This window comes from Prinia subflava, chromosome 9, assembly GCF_021018805.1.
Source record: "Prinia subflava isolate CZ2003 ecotype Zambia chromosome 9, Cam_Psub_1.2, whole genome shotgun sequence".
NCBI classification, from domain to species: Eukaryota; Metazoa; Chordata; class Aves; order Passeriformes; family Cisticolidae; genus Prinia; species Prinia subflava.
Window position 1 is genome coordinate 32,891,565 of NC_086255.1, and position 23,210 is coordinate 32,914,774.

Genomic DNA, 23,210 nt, shown 5'->3' on the forward strand with positions numbered 1-23,210 from the left:
ATGGTGTATACATATATAATATATATAGACACACACATATATATATATATGTGTATATGTATATATATATATGTGTTCTGAAAGGCCTCTATATAGGGTCTCAGTGGCCCATTTCTATAGGTCCTGAATGGTCTGTCTAGGGTCTGAGGGGTTTATGTACAAGTCTACAAGTCCTGAAAGTCTAGTATGCACTGTACAAGGAGTGTCTCTATAGGTCCTGGATAGCAGGGCTGAAGGACTTGTCTATAGGGCCTGAAAGAGTGGTATATGGGGTCTTAGGGGCTTTTATATATCTGTATAATCATAGAAACATAGAATGTTAAGGGGTTGGAAGGGATCTTAAAGATCATCGTGTTCTGCTGTGGACAGGGACACCTTCCCCTGTCCCAGGCTGCTCCAACTTTGTCCAACCCAGCCTTGGACACTTGCAGAGATCCAGGGGCAGCTTCCAGGGCCTCCCCTCCCTCAGAGGGAGGAATTCTTCCTTCTCCTGAGTCGTAGGTAGGAGTGACAGCAGCTGCGGCCGGGCCCAGGAATGGGATGGCAGTGGGAAGGGAAAGTGAGAAAGGCACGTCTGGGTCATGTGCACCTCGGCATCTAGATCAGAGGGAGGATTCACTGCTCAGGAGGCTAATTTTAGGTATCTTAATTTTAGTTGCTTCCAGATGCCTCTTAGGCTGGCTCTCCTCAGGCTTTAACGTACCCCCCACTAAAAAACACATTTTCCAGAGGCATAAATAGACAGCCATTGCTCTTGAGGAATCCAGGAGGCTGCTGAATCCTGGCACTGCCCTGGATTTTTAGGATGAACCTTTTGACGAGGCTTAGAGGGGATCGCAGAGGCTTAGAGGGGTCTGTGTGGGGCTGAGGTCTGGCCATCTCCAGATCCCAAAAAGGGGTGGGAGAAGCAGCCAGCAAACACTGGCGTGTTTGGGTAACTCAGGTCTGAGTTGTGACGAGACAGGGATCACCATCCTGCCAAGTCCAGCAGAATTTTCTCCTCCTATCCTATTCGTCCGTGAGAAACTGGGCAGTGCTCAGCTCACAGAAGGTGGCCAACACCATTCCTTTGTTGGCAAGTAGACTCTGCCCCCAATTAAGGGCTGTGCTGTTTTATCTGCAGTAACCTGGAAGCACCAACCTTTCTTCTAAATAAAAGGAGATAAAATGCACTTGAACCTGGGATCCTCCTGAATTTCCTCATCCACCTGTGCCTGATCCACCTGCAGGATTTTCCATCAATCTCCACGTGCCCAATTCTGCTGCATCACAGCCTTGGACATGTGTAAGAGTAAAACTGGCTAATCCTAAATTTAAATAACACAGAGAAATTGATGAATCTATGGACTAAAAGATCATTTAGGGATTTTTCTTCCTAGCTAGCTTATTTAATCCAAGCACTTTGGGGCATGCGCAGGTTTTCCAAAGTGATGGCTTTGCCTATGGCTTATCACACACTCACTTTCTCTTACATCAGTGTTTTATTTACAGGAGGGAACAGTCCATACCTCTCTCGGCAAGTGTCGAGGTGGTTGATGAGGGTTTGAAGCTTAAGTTTTCCACTTCAGCCTTTCCCACTGCAATAATATTAATTGCAAACTCTGGTATGCTTTTCTCCAGCCATTTTTCTCAGGAGCAGCTTTCCAATATTCAGCCAGCTGTAATTACAGGCACCAGGAGTAAGCCTTGTTAAATACATTGTTTTATTTAGGTTTTCCAAGAGTAGAAGATGCTTCTAGCAGGAGCTATTTGACCTAAAATGACAGGGTTTCATTTTGGTGCCAATATCTTCACCCGTCTCTCTCCCTGCGCCTTGGGGAGCCGTTCCCTGCCGGCTTGTTTAATTGCCTGGGGTATTGATCTCAGGGCTCACATTTAATTCCCATTTTGTGCTTTGTAATGAGTGCCCACACACTCAGCACGAGTTTGCTAATGAATTTTTGGCCTTTCTGCTGCCCTTGGCCTTTGCTCAAAGCCCCACCACTGTCAAATATTCCCTGGAAATATGTAGACTCTGCCAAAAATTTTACTTTCAGTCATTCCCAGCTCCTCTTTAATGATAAATAAATATCTAAATACAGAATATGAATGGCTGGAGGAGTAGGGAATAGGAGAGAGTTGGGGCAGGGTGTGCTTGCCATGCCCATCCCTGTAGCAAACCCCATGAAAAGGGCAGCACAGGCTCATCCTAAACGTATCTGTGCTCACCCAGGCAAAAGAAGTGTAGGGGTGGGGAGTTCACGGTGACAAAAGGTTGCTCTGCCCCAAAGGGATCTTCCCCATCCTGGGACTTCCTTCCTCCCCCTTTCCTGCCTTTCTAATCTGTCTTTTCCAGCTCACCCAGGCTGCATTAACACAGTTTTGCCATTTTTGGGCTTTCAATCCCAGTGTGCTGGGATGCTGGGAGCTGTCCCAGGGAGAGGCTGATGTTGCAGAGGGGGAAACCCTGGCTGTGGTCCATGAGGTGACTCCTTTGCTGAGATATATGTAGGAACATCTTCCACTGAGGGCTTTGCTGCTCAAAATCCTTGCTTTGAAGTGTTTTTCCTTTTGCCATCAGTTTTCAACATGACAGGAGAGGGAAATACAACAAGCAGGGATCAAGCAAAGGCTCTGTCTGGTCTGAGCAGTGAAGCTCAGGAGCAGCTGCTGCTGCAATTTGTCTCCTTGATTTTCCAAGAAAATGCAAATAATCATTGAAATGTGAAATGTATGAAGTTGGAAAGACAGTGGGTTAATCCTTCCAGAAGGACACAGTTGAGGCTTCAACCAGGTTTTCCTAACCAGCAAAGAGAAAGAAGGGAAAGCTCTTTCCCTGCAGGAAAGAATCCAGCCAGAAATGAGGATTGAGGTGGAGGATTTCTCAGGGGCAAACTACAAAATGGCATTGCTTGGAGAAAAGCTTAGAACAACCCATCAGGACTTGTGGAAGGCAGCACTGGAGGGAGGTGGGGATGGAAAAAGGAGTGTTGTGATGGTGTGGGTGATGCTGAAGCACATCTGTGTCATCCCATGACTTGGTCGTGCTCCTCCCTGTATTTTTAGAAACACAGAGGGGTAAATAACAGGAATTACGAAAGAGCTGCTATCGGTGTTGTAACTCCCAGGCCAGAGGAAGAAGTCTTCTAAGTAATGCAGGTACATCATCTTTCAAGAGAAAGCAGAGCACAGGTTGCTTATTTAGCCCAGGTGCTGCAAGGTCTCTGCTGGCAGCTCAGCCCACCATATATATATGTGTGTATATATATTGTGTGTATATATATGTGTGTATATATATGTATTTGTATAGCCAGGTATTTTTTGATCACATCCTTTTTTTACCTTCATTGAAACTGCTGTTGGTTGGGGTGCCAGTCTGACCCAGTGCCCCAAATGCTTGTGCCACCCCTGTGCTGCATCCCCAGTATCCCTGTTGCACTCCATCTTTCTCCAGCCTCTCCGTGGTGATCTCCCTCCCCAGTGCTCCCCATCTCCCTAGTGCATCCCACCTCCCCGCACCCCTTTCCCGGTGCTCCCCATCTCCTGGCACCCCCTTCCTTAGTGCATCCCACCTCCCCGCACCCCTTTCCCGGTGCTCCCCATCTCCTGGCACCCCCTTCCTTAGTGCATCCCCAATTCCCCGCTCCCCTTTCCCGGTGCTCCCCATCTCCTGGCACCCCCTTCCTTAGTGCATCCCCAATTCCCCGCTCCCCTTTCCCAGTGCTCCCCAATTCCCAGCATCCCGCCCCTGGCTGTTCCCCCTTAGGGCTCCCCCCGCGCCCCCTCTTGCCACTCCCAGCCCCGCCCATCATCACCCCGCCCATCATTGCCACGCCCCCTCCGGTCTCCGCCTCCTCCAGACCCCGCCCCCTCCGACACTCCGCCGAGGAGTTTCCCTGCCCTCGGGCCGGCGCGCAGCCCCGCCCACCAACCAATCGCCTGTCCGGGCCGCCCACCTGCTCGGCGTCGATTGGCTGTCCTGCCCCGGGGCTGGCCGGAGGGGCGTCCCGATTGGCCAGCGGAGCCGGCTGGCCCCGCCCCGCCGCTCCCCGCGCGCCCGCCCCGCCCCGCCCGGGCGGCAGCAGCACCGCTGCCGCCGCCGCCGCCGCAGCGTGGGGCGGCTCCAGCGGCGCGATGGCGGCCACGGCGGGCAGAGCGCTGCCGCTCCTCCTCTGCGGCCGCCGCCCCGCCGCGCTCACCGCCGCCGCCGGCCGCTTCCCGGCGCTGGGCCGGCGCCGCCAGCAGCAGCAGCGACACCGGACGGTGAGTAAGGAGGCAGCCGTGTGCCCTTCAGAAGGCGGGCGCGGTGCCGGCGGGCGGCGCGGGGGCCCCGGCCCCGCGGCTGCTCCACGGCGCTTTCGTGGCGGATCCCGGCCCCTGGCTCCGCCAGCTGCGCGTTTATTCTTAGCGCCGTCACCGGGTGAAACTTGAGCGCGGCGGCGGGCGGCGGCAGCAGAGCTCTCCCGTTGGCGCTCCGGCAGCGGCTGCCCGCGGCCCGCCCCGTGCCGCCCCGGGAGCGGGCGGTGCTGCCGGCGCTGCCCGGCGTTCCGGGGCCGCGCTCCCGGGCGGGGGTCGCGGCGCGGCGGGGCGCGGCCGCCAGGTGGCGCTGGGGGCCGCCCGGAGCCGGGGGGGGGCGCGGGGGGCGCGGAGCCCCCGCCGGGAGCGGCAGCGACGGCCCCGAGCCCGAGCCGGGCGGGCAGCGCCGCGCCCCTTCCCCGGGTGGTGTTGTCCCTCCCTTCTCTTCCCGCCCCCCTCAAGGTCAGCCAAGGGAGAGGCGCTCGGGGGGCTTCCCGAGTCCCGCTCGGTGCGGCGGCTGGGAGAGGGACGGGGGCAGTGCTAGTCGGGCTCTGTTCGCTCCCTTTTCCTTGGTGGCTTTGCCAGGAAAAGAGGGGGCTGGCAGCACGCAGCTCCCTATGTGTCTCAGGGCGGAAAAAAACTGTAAAGGCGGCAGGTTGCATCTTGGAGCTCGAAAGATTTGCTAAAAATACCGGGAAGGATTTTCCCCTATTTTTTCTTTTTAAACTAAGGGAACAGTGTGTAGCCCGTTCCCTTAGTTGATCCTTAGTGTATCCTTCTGGCTTTTGCTCCAATCCGTTTTATTGCTGCCTGTAGAAGAGCTGTCGGAGGTGTGCACCTGTCGCTCCCTTGTTTTGCTCCAAACAAGTAAGCGCGGAACTCGGCGGAGCCACGCAAATTGTGCATTAATCAGGTGACGGAGCTCTGGGCTCCACGGGAGCAGCGGATACACAGCTCTGGTCCCTCGGGTGCTGTTTAAAGAGTTGTTTGCGCCTGGCGCGTTCAGGGTGCCGCTGTGTTTTGGCAGCGCGGGATGCCGGAGGTTCCGCCGGTGTCGGGTGTCTCGGTCCCGGCAGTCCCGCGTTCGCAGCGCGGTCGTTCCCACGTGTGCGCTGGGGCTTGTGCCGCCCTGTGGACTGCAGGGTTAATCCCGGCACCTGCTCCGGTGTGGAATGGCCTTTCCGGCGTCCGTAATTAATATTTGAGCTGTCTCCTTTAGTTGCGTGGCCCTGGCAAATAATTTGTATTTCTCTGAATTAAAATTGACCTTTGCGATTGGTTTAACAGAGAGACTCAGATTCGTGCTTGGTTTCACTCCTTGGACTAACAGTAGCAGTAAATGTGTGAGAAAATTATATCTATATTTAAAAAACCACATTAAAAAGCCATGTTTGCCCAGCATACTGAGTGGATGTGACTGAGGTGTGGGCATGTTAAAATCCTACTGTCAGAGGCATCTCCTTCAGGCTTTTGGGAAAGGAGGAGAATTTTGCTGGTGTCCTGGGGACTGGTGATTAGAAAGCCCTCCTGGCTTTAGCTGGGCTGTGCTGTTTGATTTTTGGCAGCCTGGTGTTGCAGTCATTAGTTTTTGGGGTTTTTCAACAGGGAGGCTGTGTGCGGTTGAATCCCTGAGAACCGAGAGATCGGGTGCCAGCAGCTCGGGATCCAGGATCCCGGCAGTTCCTTCTGGCAGCATCTGTGATGTGCCTGTTTGTCCCCTCCCAGCAGAGATGAATTATCCTTTCCCTCACACTGCACTTGAGAAACTGTGCAGACCACTGAGAGGGAGCAGAGACCAGAGAGCACCTGAATCCTGCAATAAATGATCTCTGAGGAGAAATTAAAGGAACTGGAGCTCTTCATAATAAAGAGGAAATTGAAAGGAAGTGTTGCTGCAAAGAGGAAGCAGAAAACCAGACAAATCGGTGGCAAGTGGGTGAAGTAATGGGCTCACAGTGTGAGCAGAAGGGTTTGGTTATGTGCTGGTAATCTTTAGTGACAATAAAAGCAGTGAAATGCTGAATTACTTCCTGGGAAGGTGTTCAGTCTTTGTTATCAGAGGTGGTTAGGACAGGTTAGGCTCACATCAATCAGTTATGGCTGATGAAGAATTGATCCTGCTCTCTCATGGGTCTGGGATGTACAAGCTTCCTGAGACCATTGATTATATTTGGAAAGATGTTTGAAGAGTTTGTATAATGTGGGTGTAATTAATAGAGTGATTACATCAGGTGTGTCTGTGCAGTGTTGTTTTCAGTGCTATCAATTCTACTTGGATACTTCTCAGGGTGGCTGGTTTCTTACAGAGGTGATAAATTAAAAGGGCTTTCTTTGAAACAGGGTGGAAATGCTAAATGATCTTATGGATGAGTTCTTTCAAGAGCAATATAAATAATGCTGGAAGAAACTGCACCAGTAGACCAAATTACTGTGAGAGGACAATGCTGTAAAACAACCAAAAAGCTCCTCCAGATGGGCGAAGTACAAAGGATGAAGTTTCAATAACACCAAATGGGAGAGAGGGCAAGGAGATCCCTGCATGTGAACAAATACTGGGATTATGAAGGGGTAGTTGGGAGTACATTGATGCCTGGGGACGTAGGGATGAGTGCAGCAGCTTGCTTGAACAGCTTGCTTGAGAGTTCTGAGACCTGAGGGAGCTGGGAAGGCTCAGTGGGCTCAGCATGGAGATGTTCCCACAGGAACCATCCCTCAGGGAAAACGCCACGAGGCTTTGTGTTCTAACAGGATTACAAGGAGTGAGAGGTGTGGGGAGGGGGATGCAAGAAACTCGAATGACAAGTTCCTTCACTGATCTTGGAGTAGGGGTAAGCAAGAAGAAGGAAGTTTTTTACTGATATTTGTAGATTTTCCCTCTGAGCGTGGTGGTGTGCATTTCGGGATGGCTGGGCAGGGTGAGGAGGCCTAATAATGGGGCGAGTGGGGCTTGGGCATCAATAACATTGAAGAGTGTGAATAAATGAAATTGGAGCAGAGGTATCAGAGGCTGCATCTCTCTGCAGTCTCCCTATTCAGCTACACACAGGTGAGGGTGGAGGAAGCCTTGCAGAGGAGGAGAAGGCAGAATTCCCAAACGTATTTGGAGTGGGCTGGGGGTTGTAATGTGAGGGGGAATGTGTGGGAGGCCACACATCCTGTTAGACAGACCTCTCACTCCTCTGAGGAGTGTGGAGAGAGAATTAAAGTGGGGCTATTCCTCAGCGGAAATTTCCTAATGGAACGAGGGAAGGCCTTTGCTGTCTCCTGCTTGTTCCAGGCGCTGTGGAAGTTGAGGGTCAGCTTCTCAAGGACTGGGGAGCAGTGGGGCTGGGAAGCAGGCTTGGAAAAGCTTCACAAGGAAGCGAGCTATAAATGGTTTTCAATGATGTGGAGGTAGACAAAGTACTTAAATAAAACTCTCTGCTTTTGTGTGTTGAATGGCTAATCCTCATGGCTTTCTTCCTGCAGAGATTAGAGGCTCCTGTTACTGCGTTTCCTGGTTCCTGTAGCCAGGGGTTATATTGGATTGGAATGTAGTTAGCTGCTGCAAAAATACCTATAGAAAACCAAGGGCTTGGCCGTGTGTGCCATTCCTGTGCTGGCAGTTCATGGCAAATCAGGAATATTGACTCCTAGTGCCTCCTTCTAAGCCTGAGAAGGAAAAACTGAACTCAGCTGAGTAGGTATTGGACAACCTGCAGGCTTTTCTTTGTGCTCCGGATGAGCACCAGGGTTACCTTTGCTGCTGCATGCTCCAAGCCAGGTGGGATTTTGGTGCAGGTGGCCCAGGTTTGAGGATGGAGAGTGTATCCTGCAAGGATCTTGCTCTGTGCCAAGGAGAGATGGGGTAAGCCTCAAGAGGAGGATGCAGGGGCCATCCTGCTGCAGCTGCCCTTTAATGTGTATTTAGTGGGCTTTTTCCCTGTGCAGCATTGACTTCCAGAGAAGCTGTAGCTCAGTGGTGTGGTCGTGATTTCCTGCAGGGCCACCCCAAGCCCTCGCTGTCACAAAAGTGCAGCTCATTGACCCGTTGTTGCCCAGCTCTTGAAGCAGAGTGTCTTCAAAAAGCAAGGTGAAGCTTGGCACTCCCCAGGCTCAGGCAGTGGCACTGGGTGGCTGCAGGGATGGAAGACTGTGGGGTGTGTTTTTGCTGAGGATGGAAGCTGGCAGACTTGTTTAATTAACTTACTGCTGTTTTCCTGACCTGGCATACTGCTGATTGTGATTTTTCCAAGGAATGATTGAAAAGCTGTGGTGGTTTTTTTTTTTTTTTTCTTTCATGAGCTAAAGCTTCGAAGGAGATGATCAGCAAATATATTTGGATGTATGAAGGTGGCTAAAATCAGAGAACACACTTTCAGGGCTCTCTCTCTGTGAAAGAGGAGCACAGTACAAGGACTAGATGTTGGATTGGCTTTTTTGATGATAATACTGCTTTTTACTTATTATTTAGCCCATGTGAATAATAAAGACTTTGAATCTAGGGTCTGTGATGGGAAAGGAAGTTACAGTCATGATCAAGTTGATGCTGTCACTAATATAAAAATGTCAGGGAAGTTCTTTTTCCACAAGGGGAGTGTTTCTCAGCTGTGCTCAGGAGGGGTACAGCTCTCCTGACCAGAGCCAAGTCTTGGAAAGAGAAGAAGGAAAAAAGTTGTTCTTTATCTAAAACTGTTTAAGATTTATCTTAAGGACGAAACTTTCTGTGAGGTTAGGCTCCACCCAGTCTGGAGGGTGAAACATAACTTTTATGACTTAATTTCTGATTTGTGCAATGAGTCACCAGTTTGCCATAAAATAGCATTGAGCTGACTCAAATATGCAATTTAAATTCTTCTCCTGATTGTAGAAATGGAAATGTAGAAATTGTTTTAGATTTGGGCGGGTCGGGTTTTTTTGAAAATAATTATCCATTTATTGCAGTGTCAGTTGGTGGTCAGCCACTCTCCTAAAATCTAAACTGCTGCTTTTTACTTCTATGGCATCTGGTAGGATGAGGAACTGTACTAGAAAAAATTTAAATTTGTCAAAACTAGATGAAGCTGTGTTCTCTGTGCTCACCACAGGGGCACATTTCTTATTTCTGAACTGCTCTCGGCGTGAGAGATCACCTGTGATATTGCTGGTGAGGATTTCCTCATACTTTCACTTTCCCAGTGCAAGCTACAGTAATCAGGCTTTAAGGGCTGTTTTGTCTTTGAGTATTTAATGCTGAAAATGAAACGACTTGTGCTTCTGCTATTAAAGATTCAGCAAAGGGTTTTCTCCCTGTTATTATGGTCTCAATTGGTCATCAAAATGAGATGTCATCTTAATGAAGATGAAAATATGCTGCACTTGAGTGGGATGAGGAATTAGTTTCCAGCAGGACAAGCCTGTGGGGTATGCTTTTGTCTCATGTAAAACACAGAGCATGTCCACTATCTTTTTCTGCATTCTTGGCAGCTCTTAAGGAATTAGGAAATGTAGAGCTCATTTCAGCAATTTGCTTTTGTTGGCTTCCCCAGGAGGAAAGGACTGCCATGCAATATGGAAACTCTCAATCTCTGACACTGCCTGTTAGAATAATTAAAACTCAGATATGTAACTTGTGAAGGAGCTACAAAGGAGCAACCACCATGAAAACCAGCTCTGGGTGATTGTCAGTCTTGTGCTCTGTCAGTCTTGTCTCAAACCCTTCTTTTCTTCTGCCCAAACTGGCTCCTGATGATGCTGAGCTCTTTTGGATTCACAGCTGGAACCTGTAGAAGGAGCAGCAAAAAGATGTTTGCTGGCCAGGGTGCAGGTTGTGAGATGGAATCAGAGTAGGAAGGAAATTAGTTGTGACAGATTATTGTAAGAGGAAATAGTTATTCATTCTACTTCAACCATTCTTTAAAAAGACATCCTCATAATTTAGCCTCCTCATTTTTCTTAGATGTTTGGACTTAAGTGAGAATGAGTTTTCTGCCTGGCAAAGCAACTCCAAAAATGACAATTTTAAGTACTACTCTGACAAATGAAGATATTAAGAGAAAATGAGCTGCCTAAGATAGCACAGGAGTGATGTGGGATTTTTTTTTTCAACTTGTGTGTTAAAAAGAAATATCGGGGGTCTGGATGATGGTTTTTCTATACAGATTTTACTGCATGAATACTGTTCTGTCATTGTTCATGTTTGCCTCTGAGAATAATTTGATATCCCACATCCTGCTTGTGTTTTCTGCTTCTAGACAAAACTCACACACCGTGAATTTGCAGTGCAGCAGCAACCTTTTAACAGTCATTTAAATTAATTGCAAACCTGTCCCAAACATCACAGAGATTCCTGGGAGGGGAGGGTGGGGGGAGATGGGAGAGAAGGCAGGCAGCAAAAGTTATTTTCTCCCTGAAATAACAGTGAACTGAAAAACTGCAGAGATTTCCCAGGGGGAGAAAAATGTGATTCCTTTTTTGGAATGAAAATGCCCTGATTTATCATGTGACTTGGGAAATCCTCTTGGCTTCCTGCAGAGGGGGAGAGGGTGAGTTGAAGGTTTGGTCGGGTGCTGGAGCCTGGCATGTTTGTGATGCATGAGGGCAGCACAAAGGGCTCCCGTGGGAGCCTCCTGCTTGCTACAAGGCTAGTCCTGTTATCCTGGGACTTGTTCCTTAGGCACTGACAACAGAAATTGCCTTGTCTAAATATTGAATAGATTGGATAATTGCACTCGTACAGCGCTCTGTGGTTTCTTCCGAGTTTGGGGGTGTTGTATTTAAGTGGAGAGTGGGATTCTTCCCTTGGATTTCCATGTAGGGGATTCAAGGGGTTCAGTGTCTCTGTTAAGAGAGAAGAGTTGTTTCATGAGCAGTGTATATCGCTGATTGTGAAACCAGCTCCAGATATTTCCTTCTGAATTAAGGGAATATATTAAAAATTTTCCCTTCTCAAGATGAGAAGCTCAAGATGAGCTGTCCTTGTGTGTTATGAGCTGCCTAGAAAACTTGTGAGTTTGGCTTTTGTTCAGGCTGTGGTCAGTGCCCTGCTTCATAGAGGACTGTTGTTGTTTTTGAGCCTGGAGACCGTGGTGTTGGAAGGGAGAGAAACCACTGCGAGTGCTGAGACATCCGTTCCTGCTTGCAGGGCTGGGCGATGCGAGTCTGATTGCTAAGTAACCAGAAACTGATGCTCCAAAACACAGCTTTGCTCTGAAGCCAGAAAGCCACGGATTTCTCTGACTACAAAGCTGAAGGGTGCTAAGATGAATTTTATTTGAAGGATGATTTTGTCCAAAGGCAAAGACCGTGACTCAGATTCACACGTGTTCTCATGGAAAACAAATGTCGGTTTTGAATCAGCCACTCACTTGTGTGTGTGGGAGTGACCATTTCCCTATTTCCTTTTGGCATTTAGTGCTCGAGAGAGTAATTTTAAACAAACAGTTTCACAGAGTACCTAATTATTGAGCTAGATTGAGCAGGGCAGGATATGACACCACACAGATATGGGTTTTTGAGCTGGCAAGGAAGTCAGGATTTTGAGAAGAGCATTGATACTATGCAGGCACTTGTGAAATGAATTGTTTTGTAAATGATATTTTTAACAGATGCTGGTTTTTTTTCATCTTTCCCCAAAGGTGCGTTGTTTCTGGTGACTGACCCTGCACACCATTCAGTTTTTCTCTGCACAGCTTGTGCTGAATTGTGGTTTTTTTCCATTTGCAGTCAGTGGTACACACATTGCATCCTCTGCAGGATGCCCTCCCCTCTCCCACTGCAAGCACACTGCTAACACACAGCTCCAGTTTGTGTGGAGCACACAGGGCTCTGGATCTGGGCCGGGGACTTTGCTGGAGCTGCTGCTTTCATGACCTACTTCTTCATGGAAGTAAAAAACTGCTCCTCATGGCTCAGAAGAGAGATTTGGGCTTTTTTTTTTTTTTTGAGCAATAATCAGACTCCAGTTTGATCCAGTCGTACTCTTCAAGGTTAGTCCCTGAATTATTCCAGTTACAGTGGAAACAAAGACACAGGAACACCTATGCCTAGAGCAGCGTGGCTTTTGGGATTTAAAGCAAGCACTCTGTGTTCCTGAGGAATTGTTTGTTGTTGTGCTCGGTCAGATGTAATTAATTTCTTCATTTGTCCTTTTGTAGAGGGGTAGGTGTGTAACTGACTCATCCTCAACACTGTACCTCCCGTTTTTACTCCCGTTTAGGACATTTGGCAACACTCATAAAGCTGAATCGCTATGATTAGCCTGACATTTTATATAATGGAGTGCACCAGAGAGGGCTGTTTGTTCTTGGAATTACAATGTCAAAGTAGCACAGCAGTTTTCAGGGCAGTATTTACATAATTTCTGTGTGGATTTGCACTTGGATGGAATGCACACTGACAGGAGGAGCACAGGAGCATCTCCCCGTTCCCTGTGGCCGGAGCACGGGTGTGATGGCTCTGCAAGAGCTCTGCTTGCTTCCTCCGGGAGCTGACCATGCTCCAGGCACCCTTCTGACTCAGAAACACTTCCAAGCTTACTTAGCTTCATTACAGCCTTGGGGTTGTGGAAATAAGTGGCCAAAAGCTGAGTTCCTGCCCTAGTCATGCCATCCTTCAGAGAACGTGGAGACCCCACAGGCTGGATGTCAAGTCCATGTTTTCTCAATTTCTTTGGCCAAAAAGTTAAGCCAGCCCTTTCCTCCTTTCCACTGAACACCCCCCAAAAGCCCCTCCTCTGACTCTTTTCTCTCAAGTTCTTTAATGTACTCCAGCTCTCTTACTCTGCCTCCTCCGAGCTTTTTCTAAAGAAAACTAATAGAAAAATAATAGTAAAGGTTTCAGCCTTCTATTGACATGCTTTCCATTTTTGTAATACCAACTAGCAACCCAAGAGTTGTTTTTAGGTTAGGCTAATTTATTTCTCAAGTGTATTTCCCTTTTTTGCCCTTTGTGAGCACAGGGTAATTTAAAATGTGTATTATTTTGGCCATGATTTCCCTTGGAAAAAGCATTCTCTGAAACACTTTAATACAGTTATTTAATAGCTGTAAATAACTGAGCTGCTAGAGAACAGCTTGGCTGACCACTGGCAGTAATATGCATGAAACTTATTTAATCCTAAGTGATTAAACTTGAATTTTATGGGTTGTGTTTACAGCCGCAGTTCTCCAGCTCTGATTTCATCTCTGTACTGCTTGAACCTTAATATTAATTTTCAGTCCTGGTGATCACTGACTTATGTGAGGCTTTTCCCATGGCCAAAGCTGCCTCAGTCTGGTTTCTGAAGGAATATAACAAATATAGAAATATGAAAAAATAGAAGAAAAGACTTTTTTTTGTTGCTGCTGTTCCTGTATCTTCCTCCTACTGCTCTGGTGTTTTGCTGAGTCTCTCAACTTCTGCTCTTGGCTGTTTGAGATGCATGGAAAGCTCGTACATAAACATGAGAGAAATCCATGCAGTTTCTTGGTAGAGAAATTTTGATTTATTGCATATTACCTGAGTGCAAAACCCTTACAGCTCTTGCTGTGAAAAATATCTGCCCGTTTCCTTGTAGGTCTGAAGAGCCTTCCCCAAGTTGAAAAGACATTTTAAGTATAATAACTTCCTGGTTTTGAAATCAGTTACTGAAATTCAAGTTGTGTGATATTCAAAATCAACTCGGTAACTTGCTGATCCATGTGAGTAAATCCCAGTGACTCCCTGGGAAGGTGGTGATTTCCCAAAACCAAGGGAAAGGACAGTTGCAGTCAAAAATAGTGGGGGTGGGAAGAAAGTAAATGAAAAATAGGATGCTCTTGTTGTCACCTGTTCATATTCCACTTTGCCATCTATCACTATTGTTGTAATAAGTACAGGAATTTGAAGGCACATGAAAGCACTGCAGTGACTTCTCCTGTATTCCTGATTTATATTCTGGGAATTTTGGTGCAAAGTTGCTGTCGTTGCTCATCTCTTGGTCTTTCTAACGCTGTTGCTGCAAGGTTACTTCCCCTCCTTGCTTAATAACATACCCATAATGATAAACACAGATTTTACCCTGTGCCAAGGCTTTTATCTTGCAATATAGGTTTTTTTTCCCCTCATCCTTGCTGTGAGAACAAGACTACCAAGTCATTTTGGGGATACTAATTGCACTTTTTCCACAAGAGACTGAAGGAGCACAACCTTAATAAAAAAATCTTAACTTTTAACATGTATAGTTGCTGTTTGCAGTTTTAATTGTGATGGAGCTTTTCCAGGTAGATAATCTGATAGGAGAAGAATAACCAGGCTCTGACTAGATACTTGCTTCATTTCTGCCCACAGCTCTGACCAGCCATTAATTTTCTTTCCCTCTTTGCAGTAATTAGTGTGGAGCTATGAAGCTCAGAGGTTGAACACAGTATATTAACCCTGTGTCCAGGAGAGAGGAGATTGAAATGCTGGCCTTCAGGATGGCCTCCTGTGAGAGTGCAAATCATCTGCTTTTTGTCGAGCTGGTGTTCGTAAAGTATTTCCTTTATAGAAAAGCTTTTAAGTAATATCCAGGTAGGATTTAGAATAATAAAGTTGAATAAAACGTGTGCCACTTGGCTGCTGCAGCTGCTTGTTTCTTGTTTTTTTCTTAGTAGGGCTAAGTACTAGGGGCTGGCAAGATTAATATTATGTGATGTGCTGATTTAGCACTCAAGAGCCTCCAGTGGTAAATTACTTTCTCCCTGTCCTCTCCCTTTTCTTCCATCTTGCACCAAGTTTGGTTTCTAAGGCACAAACCCAAGCAGAATATGTAGAAGTGTAAAACATCTGCTTCATCAGCACGAGCCATTAATCCCTCTCTGCACAGTTTTACATTTATACCAATGAATTTTTTGATCAATAGTTAGCAAAGAACTGTAAGAGAATGCAAGTGAAATAGCAAAAAGTAAACAACCGTGTTCTAGAGTATAGCTGGTTGAATCATCTCCTTCAGACCTTGGACTGATGATGATTTTCGGACTGAATTGTTGCTTCCACTCCTAATCCCTGCACTCCCACTGAGAGGTTTTGGGGGAACCCAAAACCTCAGTTGTTCTGGGGGCAGTTTTGACTCAAAATAGTCAAATTTTTAAAAGGCAGCTTTGAAGATAAGTGATTTCCAGACAAACATCTTCTCTTTGTTGTGCTTGTTAAGATTATCCCAGTTTAGGAAAATAATCTGGAATTACTGTCAGTGAGACAGTAATCTGGCAGAGTGCAGTTTTAAATGGATACTGCTAACAAATCCCAGGCAGTGAACTGAGCAGAGCTTCAGCATCAAAATATTTCTGGCTTTCTTGTAGTTTTCTAAATTCAGAGTTGCTTTACATTTTGCTGATTATTTCACAGTCAAGACAGTGGAAAATTACTTGTATTTTGAGTTTTGGGGCCACCATGATTTTTTTTTTTGCCCTGTCTTGGTTTCCTCAAATGTGTTTTTTGGCAAAGAGCTGCTTTGCCACGCATCTGTCACAGAACTGGAAACAGTGGACAATACACAACCTCCCCAGTTCTGCGGTTGCAGTTGTAGAGTGCTCTGATTTATATCTGTTTGCTGTTGCAAAGTTAATGTTTGGGTTGCAGTATGGCAAATACTGGTGTTTTCATGTCCCTGTGTCAGCAGAGGTGTGCAGAAGGAGCAGCTGGCTGTTCTCCAGGAGGAGTCAGCCTGGATTGGGAAGCAGGAGCTGCAGGGTGACCCCGGGGTAACTCCAAAGTTGCCACTGGCAGAGGAAGGAATTTTTGCAGTTCCTGTGTGAGCAGATGATTTGCCTTTATGAATCCTTCCTTGTCTGGCTGCAGAAGAGCTTTCCAGGGAAGGCTGAGGTGGCTGTGGGGATTCTCTCAGGTTTTTTGTGAATAAATATTTAGTTCCTGAGAATTGCTGCCCTTTGAGTGGTGATTGTGAGTCCCTTCCAAAGAAAAGGGCTGTTTGGACCTCTTGGAAGACTTTTGGCCTCTGACATTAAACTTGCTATTTGACCCCCTTTGGAAACTGTCTTTGGGACTGCAGAGGAGTTCCTGTTGCAAGTGTGAGCTGGGAAGAAGGAAGTTTAGCTGGTGAGCATCCCTGGCTCTGGGATCCTGCACACAGATGGACACTGGGCTGGTTGGGAACTGGGTATCTTAGTGCAGCTTATGTGGCTTCCTGGGGGATAAGCAGGAATGGATTGTGTTTTAGTGCCACTAAATGGGGAAAAAGATGTAATTAGTGTTACATTTATTCTGTATAGATACATAACACTTAATATACAACTGTGTTTTCAGAGCAGTTTTCCTTCAACTGATAATACCAGCCATAAAAATTCCACTTCTGCAGCACGGCCATAAAAAATAACGACCTATTTCAATGTACTATTGCATTCCTGAGCTTTGGGAAGTGTCTCTGTGGTGTCAAATCTGCACTTGGGGCTGTGCTTTGGAGCACCGGGACCGGAGCTTGATTTGTATGCGAGGGAGCGATGCCGGGGTGGTTGCAGCTACAGAAAAGGAGGCAATTTGTGTGTGCTTGAGGAAAGAGCAGGGAGCTTGAAGGGCAGAGCTGCTACTGGCTGGGGAAGCTAGCCCTCTTTTCCAGCACCTCCAAGGAGGGCAGTTTGTCTCCTCTGATATCGTGTGCCTCTCCTACCACTGCAGAATTTAGCTGGGCATTTTCTCTGTACGCTGTCTAGAAAATATTTATTTACCAAGTTTTCATGTTTTAAGGCAAAAATCCTCAAATGTTAGGAGAGAGATTAAACCAATTAACAGCTTTGCTGTCACAGAGTCCCAGAATGGTCTGGGTTGGAAGGGACCTTAAAACCCATTCCAGTCCATCCCCATGTATGGGCAGGGACAAAGTCCACTAGCCCAGGTTGCTTCCAAGCCCCATCCAACCTGGCCTTGGACACTTCCAGGGTTGGGGCAGCCCCAGCTTCTCTGAACATCCTGTGCCAGGGCCTCCCCACCTTCACAAGGAACAATTCCTTCCCAATATCCCATCTAAATCTCCCCTCTGTCAGTTTGAAGCCATTCCCCCTTGTCCTCCTACTCCATGTAGTTGTAGACAGTCACTCTCCCTCTTTTTTATAACCTCATTTTAAGGCACTGGAAGGAACTTTAGGTTTCCCTGGAGCTTCCTCTCCAGGCTGAACAGCCCCAACTCTCCCAGCCTGTATCAAGGGACTTGGTTTTAAAAAGAATTATCAAGGGGGAGTGTAATGGCCCTATTTTTGTGTCCCCTCACAGCTTTGCTCAGTGCCCAGGTCAGAACCAGCCGGGCAGTGGGTGACAGCCCCACCCTGGTGGGTTTGAGGGGCTGGAGAGGTTTGATCCTCTCCGGGGGCTGGAGAGGCTTTGTCCCCATTAGGGGAGTGAGGAGCAGCCTAATGAGGAGCAGCTGCCCTGGGCCCAGGTGAGAGCAGGGAGTGGAGTAAAAGGCTGGGAGAACATTCCCCTTTCTCCTGGTGCTGCCTCACATCTTGGTTTCCTCAGCATGGAGCATGTGGTGAGTGATCCCTCTTATTTCTGCCTGGAGGGTTCTGGGGCTCTGCTGGAATTGGCCTTCCAAGTTCCTTCATGTATTGTATTGTAATTATCTGGCGTTTCCAGTCTTCCCATCTTCCCGTGTTGGGCCAGAGCTTGGCATGTGTGTGATGAATGCTCAGCAAGTGGGGGAAGTAAACTTTTAGCAGAGAGAGAATGTACCACTGAGCACCAAGACACACCTGCGGGAGTTGAGGGTTTTGCCTTACGAGCCCTGTTTTCTTCTCCAGCCTTTCCCCACACCTCAAAGGGAATACCTAACAAAGTTGAAAGCTATGTCAGGGATGTTTTCCATGCCTCTTACCCTTGTTTGTACTTTAAAATATGTCTTAATTCAGGAGAAAAAAAATGGGAAGCTTTACAACCAGCTTGGTGTCTTGGTTATGTGTGTACTTAGATCAGAATGAGCCTTTTATATTGGTAGGGCAAGGGACAAAGAAATTTTTAAGTTTTCTTTTTTTAAATATGCAAGTGGTTGGATAAAGTAAATAAAGGTGAAGGCACTCAAATATTTGTCTGCTGCTTGGATTGTGTGTGGTAGGATGCTGGATATGGTGATAAAAAATTCCTCTTTTTTATATACAAAGTCAGTTTTATTCTTGGTTTTCAAGCTAACAAAGAGGTCGATATTAAAATTCTGCTGTCACCTTTTTAAGGAAATCCTGTGGGCAGGATTATCTGGCTTTTCCTAGAGACAGAAGTCTAAACAGTTGTCACTAGCAGATGTTTTGTGTAAGGCTTTCTTAAAAATGTTAGATTGCTTTTCTCATGACAAAAATTCAAGTTGACTGAACCTGAAGTTCTATGTATCTTTTTTTTTCCATGCCAGTCTATGTGGGGCCTTAGAGCATTTACCAGTCAAGAGTAGGGCTGCAGCAGCAGGAATATTTGTCAGCAAAAGTATGAAAATCCAGGTTCTCTATGAGCTTGTCTTACACTGAATGTTAATTTTGTATAACAAGAATTAATGGTTTTACATACAGATTTAATCACCTGAACAAGAACTGCTGAGGAGCCCTCCCTATTGTTGAAGAAATAGCAAAATTGCCTGACCATGGGACACAGCAGCTGAAGGATTTTGGTGGCAGTGTGACCATGTGAGAGTCAGGGGGAATGAAAACTCAAATTCAGACAGATGATTCAAAGTTTAAAAGGCTCTGGGATAAATCCAAGTACCAGGGGGTGGTATTGTGGTTTGAAAAGTTACCGTGGGCAGCTTCTTAGCTGAAATTATATCCAATTAAGACTTTCAGCTGGGGCTAATCAGCTTCTGATGGGCAAAAAAATGGTTAACTAATTACAGCTGACAGGTTAAAAGTGTTCAGGGCTGGGTGGTGGTGATTTGGTTGGCAGTACCTTGGTGTCTGAGGACACCTGTGTGGATTTTTCCATTGGGAACTTTTAGATCGAACAGTTAGATCATCTTGAAGGAAATTAAGATATTTTGATTTATCCTTATCATGGCTTAGTCAGTGTTCAAGCTGGAAGAAGGTCAGATTTTCAGATTTTGCAAGTTTTCCTTACGACTGTTAATCAGCACTAAAGCTGAACAGTTGTTGGGGATGACTGGTTGGTTTTTTGTTGGAGGGAGTCCTTGCAGCTTGGCAGCTTCCATTTTTTGGAGTGTAGCTGGATTCAATGCCACATCAGGCTGCCTAAGGCCTCGGAAATCTGTCTTGAAGTGCCTGAGTTCTGGGGCTGGATACTTCTAGTCCCAGGTAATTGCATTTTGAAGTTGGGCAGTGCTGTTCTTTTCACACTTTAATTAACTCCTGCCTGACTAATGAGGTTCTTCACTATTTCTCTCCCACCCCAGCCATGTTACTTGTCTTCTGTTGGCATCTTTTTGTTCCTTTCTTCCCTGTTTTATCATCCTGCTCTTCACCTTTTTGTCTACCGGCATGAAAATAAAAACCTGGAAGTCTTAGGTAGTAAAGATTTCAACTCTTGGAGATATGTTAAGAGGTGTTGAATACCATAATTGATTCAGTGTCTGTTCATAACAAGGAATTTCTGGGGCACTTTACATAACGTGTAAAAGGGAAAAAGAAAATACCTGTTCTTAAAGTTCCAATCAAAGGTGTGAACTGGGAACGTGGTCAGAGAATACCTTGAAAAATTTCTCCTAAATCCAAAAGTTTGACTACACTGGATATATCCTCCTGTTAATTGGGAAGTTTGGCTGAAAAATAATTTGGGAGAAAATAGATGGGATTTGTTCAAAAAGCAGCATTTGTTTGCATTTGTTTAAGGTTAGCAATGACTGATACATTTTTGAGTAGTAATAGAAAAGGCTGTATGAATTAATATGGTTGAGATGGGAGTTTATAGGTTTTTCATTATCTGCTGATAAGGGGAATTGTTGTGGCATTTCTGAGTGAGGTCGATATGGAGACCAGTTCATTTCATCATAGGCCTCTGTTTTTTTGCATGAGGGATTTTACAGGAAAATTCTTAAGCCTAATAATTCACATTCATCATGGAATTGTTTTTAGAGCACTGTCTTGCTGGGGAACTGGCTGGATATTTGCCCAAGTGAAAGCTTTTATTTAAAGTGTTCCTTTTGTAGGCATTTAGACAGATTCAAGGGAATTATCATCATAATTGTCCCTCTTCAGGCTGTAACAGTGTCTTAGATGGCTGTTAAGCTTCTGAATACTAAAAGGAGCTGTTGGTCAGCTCTTCTGAAGGACTGTCAACACACTGAATTTTTGTTTCAATTCAGGCAGCCCAGTAGGAGAAAGTAATTGGGAGATTTTCCTAGCTGGGAGTGTTTGCTGGGCAGAAAAACGTCTTGGGTTACAGCACCCTGGGTTTTACCGATCAAGCTACTCACCCTCCTCACGTTTCACCTGACAGATGATGACAGTCTGCAATTTTTCAATGAAAAATAATGTAATGGCAAATAAATTCAGCTCTCCTGGTTTGGGACTGGCTCCTCCTCTCCTCGCTCTGCCTTCAGCCCAGGCGCAGTTGCGTTCTCCATGATGAGACTGTTCTGCTGGAATATCTCACACGTCAGCCAGAGCCAGCTTGGCAAGATGTGCATTCTTGGGGTGGATTTGTCTTTCCTCTTTTGAAGATATTCACTTTACTGAAGGCTGAGCAGGTTGTAGTGAGGGAGTTCTTTTATAGCTGCATGGCTTCTGCTGGAGGCTATAAACAGCAAGAGCAGGAGGAGTGGTGCAGGAGGATGGATTTACATTCATGGCATTGTTGGATTAGTATTTGTTTGTCGTTTGTAGAACCTCTGAGTACTATGACAATTAATCCTACCTGTACCCTCCTGAACTCCCTTTGCTGCTGGGACATCCCTGACTTGTTTTTCCGGGGAGTGTGCTGCCGTTTTTGTTGATAGCCTGAAATTGTAGGTTGGGCCTGTATTTCTGTACCAGCTGTACGTTTTGGATAACTGGGAGTCTCTTGCTCAGTTCTGTGCCGTTGTGGCTGAGCAGAAAACCATTTGTGCACCCACTTTGGCCTGTGGAAACACACAGAAGCTTCAGCGTGACCCTCTGACCTCTGACTTCCTCCCTGACCACTTCAAGTGTTAGGAGTGGAATTCAAGAAGAAGCCTTTCAGTGGTGTGTCTCTTATGGCTTGTCTGTTCCTGTCCCAGACTGCAAAAAATACTTTCAAGCATCTGATGGACTTAATGCTTTTGCCATGTCTAAGGTGGATTTATTCCTGGGTTTGTGGGCTGCCTTGACTGAGAAGGGACTTGGCTGATATTCTGTAGCAGGTCAAGTATCTGGGGCAAGTTCTATTCACTGAAATTGTTTTGCATGATTTTTAAGAAAACAAAACAACCCACCGTGCTTTAGAGAATCATCTGTTCTCTGCCTTGCTTTTGTGGTGGGTTTTGGCAGTAGGTGGGAACATGAACATATGAGTTGGATTAAAAGAAATGTTCTCAGTACCAAGCTGCAGGTGCTGTCCTAGTGTTAAACTGGGGTTTGACATTACAGGTGCACAGTGGTTTTCTTTTTCCTTAGTCTGTTTTGGCACAAATAACACAACATTTGTGTTTTGAATGGGTTTGCATAGTTCACAAACACAAGAGGTTTTCTTTCTTTCCTGTTATCTTTCCTTGCTGAGGTGTTCCAGGCTGGAATCCCTGATGGGGTGGGATAACTGCAGATAAGGAATGTTGCCTTTTTAAGCTGTGACTCAGTTTTGCTTTATTCAGGTCAAAGTGAGCACCTTGCTCAGTTTGACAGACGTGTAGCAGGGAAAAAAAATAAACACCTCCACTAAAACCCTCAGCACAGACTGTATCAGACCTGTTCAAAATGGAAGCAAAGCTTGTGTGGTTTTTCAGGTGATAAACACAATTCACATGCTGATCTCTGGAGAGGGAAATGTTTTACCAGGAAGCACATGGAGTGGTTTCTTAGAAAGTGCAGTTAGTTCCTTTAGGCGCCCCCGAGATCATTTCTTCAAAGGCTAAACCTGGGAGAACTTTACCCATATCTTCATAAGCTGAGAATCAGTTTGGCCTTGGTGTGTGAACTGTGTTTATAACCTGAAAAACCACACAATTTTAATGTTAAATGTACACATAATCCTGGCAGCATGCTGTGGAGAACAGATTCCAAATACCTGTTATAAAGCTGATGGAACCAAGCTCATGTGCTCCATACTTTCAATGCCCCATTTGTTTGCAGGTAAACATATGGAGGAAGGTGATGGCAAATACTTGTGGTTGTGCACTTGTCAGGACTGCACCAGTCAATTATTCCTTGGGATTTTGAGTTCTGTAGATCTTTGCTGATCCTGGGAAGGATGTTTATACCTGCAAGGCATTGTCTGGTGGGTTTTTTTGTCTCTCCCCTGGAAACATGTATAAATGTAAGTGTAATAAAAAGGGATTTCTTAGTAGTTTTTAAATGAAGATCAGGGGTAGACATCTATAATACAAGTCTATATAACAGCAGTGATCTATATAATAATTAATAGCAGTATAATAATAGATATATAATAGCAGGGGGCCTCTCCTTAGGGCTACCAGCTGGGATGGGAAGGACAGGCAGGATGTGTCCGGCCTTAGCCCCCTACAGCCCTAATCTCTTGCAAATGTACCCAAATCAGAGACTTTTATCAATGTGTATAGAAATCTGTGTGTCTGTAAATAATGTGAGGATGTTCAGACTTGTGTGGGTTGGTTTGGTTTTTTTTCAGGCTGGTGTTACTTCCTGGTGCTTCCCCTTGTGTACTTCGAACAGATAGTGGGGGATAGTAGGTATTGATTATTTGAGAGAAGCTTTTTCATTGTCTTTGGTTTGTTGCTTTTGTTAGAGGTTCTCTCAATGTCTGCTAAAGCTGGAACAGAGGAGTTCCTGAAAAACAAGACAGGATCCAAACATGCTTTCCTCATGTGATGGGTGAGAGTTTTGGTGCAATTTTATTAATACATGACCATGATTTCTGCTTTTCAGTGATGCTGTTAATTTTTT

General features: G+C 46.1%; 1 protein-coding gene across 1 annotated transcript in view; it reads left to right on the forward strand.

Annotated features, from left to right (window-relative positions):
* Nucleotides 1-4,037: 4,037 nt before the first annotated feature.
* The window catches only part of MCU (mitochondrial calcium uniporter), a 78,674-nt gene continuing 59,501 nt past the window's right edge, over nucleotides 4,038-23,210 (forward strand). Inside the window, exon 1 of the mRNA XM_063406282.1 lies at nucleotides 4,038-4,242. Coding sequence (XP_063262352.1) covers nucleotides 4,114-4,242 — 129 coding nt within the window. The 5' untranslated portion in view covers nucleotides 4,038-4,113. The remainder of the gene's footprint in view (nucleotides 4,243-23,210) is intronic.